Below are 5,363 nucleotides of genomic sequence, written 5' to 3' on the forward strand. Positions count from 1 at the left end.
TTCCTGACTGAATCCAGCACAGAAGCCCACAGTCTCCCCAAAAGGTAATGGAAGAGACAGTTATGTCCTTTTATGGTCTTTGCTGGTGCTCCGAAATCTAAACTCAATAACAGCAAACATACAAAACACAATTCAAAATGCACTTCCACATAGGATTGGTATCAGAGGTCACAGGAGAGAGGCATCAATCATGCTGTTTTGCTTACCTAGAAAAGCAGTGAACGAGCTATGTGAAATAAGCATCAGAACCAGAGACAGGACTAAACTTTAAGAATGAATAATGGCTTCTGAGGCAATACTCAAGGGTCCTCTTGTCTGAACACACCTGTGCTCCACTGACAGAAAAGTGTCCTCACCTAAAGTCATAGAAGTCTGCAAATTCCAGGGCAGCATCTCCATCTGTGAAGAGTTTGCAGTGGCTTTTATCATTCATGTGAGCCTGCACCGCTTCTGTAGAGTAGAAGGATTTCCCTTTTTCATTGCACCAGATGCAGATTTTCCCAACGCCAACTTTCTCTCCTGCAGAAAACATTGACACTTCTATCAGTCTGAATAAAGCCTCCCTAATCAATAATTAACATCATTAATGATGTCAGCTTCCCAGCTTGCAGGCAGAGACACTGAAGAAGAGCCTCCAGCCCTTCATTCCCAGAAAAGCCCTGCTGTCCTATGCCTTGACCATATGGCTCCAGCAGGGACAAGCCTGTGCACTTAAAGATTACATAATGATCCATACCTTGTCATATGAATTCTCAAGAACATATTTCATACTTCCAAAACAGTTTTCTATCTAATAATCCAAGATTATTTTATTCTCATTGTTATTTGTAGGCCTCAAGGGAGATACATTTTCCCAGCTTTTACCTCTCTCACCAGTATTGTAAAGGAGGCAAACACTTGCGATTCATCAGTAGGATCACACAGCTCATATGCACACTTCAGCAGCTGAGCTTCGTCCCAAATTTCACATTAGCTGAACGATTTTGTTGGAATTAGAGAACTATGGAAGACCTGCTGGGGGACTTCTCACAACGGCCTGCAGTGACAGGATACAGGGTAACGGGTTTAAATTGAAATTGGAGAGATTTAGATTGGCTATCAGGAAGAAGTTCTTCATGGAGAGGGTGGTGAGGCACTGGAACAGGTTGCCCAGAGAAGCTGTGGATGCCCCATCCCTGGAATTGTTCAAGGCCAGGCTGGATGAGGCTTTGAGCAACCTGGTCTAGTGCAAGGTGTCCCTGCCCATGGCAGGGGGGTTGCAACTAGATGATCTTTAAGGTCCCTTCCAACCCAAACCATTCTGTGATTGTATGACCTGCAGGATACATGACCATGTGTTTGCTCCGTGGGGTTTTCTCTCGCTCTCCCCATAAAGCCTGCAGTCCTCTTCAAAATCAGAATACTGAACTCAGATTTTACACAAAAAAAACCCCAACCAAACCGATTTAAGTCATATCCAAATGAAATTAAGTAATAACAGTATATCATTATCCTGATCAAAATAAGAGAACATTTACAGGCATACCCAGGTACTTGATTAGTCCTCTGAGATCCACAAGGTACTCTATGTCTGGAATGAAGAAACTGTGAGCTTTTGTCATATGGGCCACATTTTTTGTGAGAGATCTTGAATGGTGAGGACAGAACAAGCAATCCGTGACTGGTATGGCCCCAACTGCAGGAGTGCTTTCAGCTTCCACCGCCTCCTCCTCCTCTTCTCCCACGCTTTCCATCTCTTCTTCAGAGCCGGTATCTTCATCGGAATCCATATCTTCCCAGTCTTTTACAGGAAATCAAAAAAAAAAGAAAAAATTTATATGACTACTTCTCCCAAGCAAAACAAGTCCCAGTTCAGTTAGAAAATCTCATCACAGAAAATAGTGCATTTTCTATTCTTAGAGGTAGGCGCCACAGAGTAACTTCCAGGTGCAAGAACAGACTGTTGCCAGCGAGGCAGGTTTCTCTGTGACACGCAGAGCAAAGCTCAGGTAGGCTCATAAAAAGTTGGCAGACCCGATACTTTTTTCTCCCTCCATTTTCTCAACTATTAACACTTCACTGCTGTTTTGAAGCTTTAAATTTAATTCATTCCGGCACAAGAACACATGGATGACTCATTAAAAACAATACATGAAATGTATTGAAATGAATGAAATGAAATGATGAAAGAATGATGAAAACACTGATTTTCAGCAGTGACTCGGCAGGAAGGGAAAACATGCTCCTGTTCACACACACACACACCTTCACCAGCAGAGAAGCACAAAGCCAGCTGTCGCAGACACACGGCCTTACACATACGCACCGAGGTATACTAACCACTTTACACGTTTGCAAGATCACCGCAGAGCTCGTCTGCGGATGGACCAACCAGCAATCTGACTATACTGATGGAGGGGTCTAGAAACCTTGCCCGAGGAGTTCGGATCTGAGGCGGTGAGCATTTCCCAGCACTCTGTTCCTACTGGCCCCCTTCCAACTGCCACACTCACCGAGTGTTTGGGAAGAGGGAACACAGTGCTCCCCAGGGTCATAGGTTGCTAATTAGAGATCTTTGCTATAGGATACGGCTTAGTAACTTCAAAAGCCTGACACTGAATTAACAGTTCAGTCACTAGCATGGAGCCCTTGACTGCAAGCATGGGCCAACCTTAACTCCTTTAAGCTGAGAACGTAATCAACAGGAAGGTGCTGTAGTACCACAGACCTAGAAGGAAGCTTTTACACAAAACCAACAACTATGCACCTTACCCAAAGTTATGTCTTGTCAGTATGTTTATTGCCTTACCGTCTTCCATATCCTCCTCTTCCTCTGCTTGTTGTTTGGCCAGCTTCTTCGCTTGCTGTTCAAACCACTGTAGCCGTGGAGGTTTTTCGGATCGTTCTCTACTCTGTGATAAGCTGGCACTTCCCGTAGAAACTGAAGAGCTACTCGGATTACTAGGAGGCAAAGGTATCTTCTTCGGAGAGGAAGACGGCTGAGCTCTGATGGCCTGCTGAATAGCTGTGTTCATATCATCCTTGTTTACGCTCTCCGGGGCCAGCCCCTTTTCCAGGTTCTTTTCATTTAATATTTTCACCTTCGTGCTGACAGCCTGAACAGCTTTCTTCTCCAGCTCCAGGTGCTTCTTGGACTTCAAGTGATTCTCGTAGGCATTGAAGGTGGAGAACCTCTTGCTGCAAACCGTGCAGTAAGTGGCAGTGATTTTGTTCTGCTCCTCCGCTACCACTCTCTGCGCTAGGACTCTCTCTTGGAAATTCTCCGCAGTGACGGGAGGCATCTCGGCAACCTTGCGCTTCAGGTTGTACCTGTGCCAGTCCGTTTTGTAATGGGCACGCTGAACGTCAGCATCCTTGAAAGCCACCCGGCAAGTGATACAAGTGTAGCTTGCCATTGCTAGAAAGCGGGAACAAAATAATCGTCATGCTAATGAAAATAAGCAACCCCCATGAAAAACCTCAAACACAACATCCTGACAGCACCCCTGAGACATGCAGTTCTCACACAGAATTAAATTTAATAAACGCCAGCATTAAGCATTAGCAAACAGCATGTTACATACCAAAAGGAGTAAAAGAGGGGGGAAAAAAAATAAAAAAAAAAAGGACTTTGATACCATTATCAGAGGTTACTCGTACCACAGTGGCATCTGAGCATCCCAGTTCTGGACCCAGCACTTCCTGCGTCCACTGGGACTCAGACACCAAATGAGAGGGTTCCCAGCCCGAGCAGCAGTGCTTCCAAAGCTCTGCACTTGTTACTGAAGATCAGAAACTAAGGGTTCTTGTCAAGCTCGTGTTCGGCCAACTATAGGAAGGGGATAGTGATTGCTCCAAAATAAGGGTCAAAAGGGAAAACCTGCTTTCACGCCTGTTTTACATTTTCCACAGTCTTATAAAATGGGAAAAAACCCAGTCACTCCACTTAAAAATACAACCCCCCCCAGCTATTTTAGAGCAGCACACGTACTGTGGACAACGCTTGACTCAGCAGAGCTGTTAACCTGGAGATGCAGTCAGTCACGCCTCGATCTAGTGCTTGAAGTCACTGCTACCCCTGGTCTTTCTCCACGTCCCACCAGCCAGCTGATCCACGTTACTGGGGCTGTCACAGGACAACCAGAGAGCAGTGACCTGTAACTGACGCTGTCCTTCCCAAAGCCACGCATTTCCTTCCTTCTCAGTGCTTACTAAAGCTTTTTCTAAACACAGTTGATGGAGTCTCTTGAACACTTCAAAAGCAAAGAGCAAAAAAGCGTGTTCTAAGTGGAGATTACTAAAGCCACCCCCATCTTTTAACCGACTTACAAAACCTATGGTTTAATTTGGAAAAAAATAAAGAGAGAATACGTGAGGAGGAGGAGGGGGTCTGAAAGCAGGCAGAGGAAGAGCAGCCCCTCCCAGAAGCTACCAACAGGGAGAAGCAACGGTGAAAGACATGAGCACGTGAGAGCTGAAAGGTAGTTGATGAAATGCTCGTTCCCTAGAAGAACTGGACTCTTAAATTCCTGCCTGTGCTATCTGCAATCCTACAGTGACTGAAAGTACACTAACAGAAAATAAAGGCCATACTGCTTTATTTGAAATACCAAAAGCATCCACTCAGTGTTAACAGATGCTTTTCGTTTCAGAAGAAAATGTATTCTCTGCCCATCACGGGATGCTGATTGCTTTCCGAAGCATCTCCCCGCATCCCTCTCCTTGCCCAAGCAGGTATTTTACTGCCATAAACCACCTGACTCAGAATGACGTTTGCTGTTAATCACAAACTCCTTGCAGAAACCTCAAGGACAGACCAGCTTGACCCAGCCTATTACAGGCAGACAGTAGCTACACACTCGATCACCCTGGGGGTGACTAAAAATATCCAAAAACCAGGTCAGAAGAGGGATGTAACCGAGAGGATCTAAAACCATAAGCCTTCACATCGGGCTACTAAGTGGAGAAATAAGGTTTGCAGTTCAAGTTGCATAAAAAAGAGCTCCTGCAGGATCCCGGCATTTCCCATTACCCGCGTGCATTCCCACCTACCGTTTCAACCCACACCACCAAATTGCAGAACCTTCCGGCGCGTGGGGCTCAGAAAAACAAAACTTGAAGCATTCTCAAGCCCAAGGAACTGTCAAGGCCTTCCAGACAAATCTGGCTCTCCCCACAGGATCTTTACTACGGCTGATTTTAACTCCTTTTATGTGAATTTAAATTGAGCAGGCGTCCAGAAGATGGACGCAAGTCTGGAAGACCTGACTGACAGGCGGGTGTTTATTATACGGACGTCAGGAGTGACAGCACAACTTAGAGTCGGGGAAAAAAAGAAAGGGAACATGAAAGTAAAACAAAGACCAGAAGGAGCGCAGGCGGAA

The 5,363-nt window shown here is 45.4% G+C and overlaps 1 protein-coding gene across 1 annotated transcript; it reads right to left on the reverse strand.

Annotated features, from left to right (window-relative positions):
• Positions 1-352: 352 nt before the first annotated feature.
• Positions 353-3,399, reverse strand: ZNF622 (zinc finger protein 622). Its single transcript, XM_010151676.1, has 3 exons — positions 2,789-3,399; positions 1,526-1,780; positions 353-519 (listed from the first exon to the last, which is right to left on the reverse strand). Exons 1-3 carry the CDS (start codon positions 3,393-3,395, stop codon positions 353-355), a joined length of 1,029 nt encoding a protein of 342 aa, XP_010149978.1. The 5' UTR covers positions 3,396-3,399.
• Between the last annotated feature and the right edge of the window lie 1,964 nt (positions 3,400-5,363).

Source organism: Eurypyga helias, unplaced genomic scaffold, assembly GCF_000690775.1.
Source record: "Eurypyga helias isolate BGI_N326 unplaced genomic scaffold, ASM69077v1 Scaffold51595, whole genome shotgun sequence".
Classification (NCBI taxonomy): domain Eukaryota; kingdom Metazoa; phylum Chordata; class Aves; order Eurypygiformes; family Eurypygidae; genus Eurypyga; species Eurypyga helias.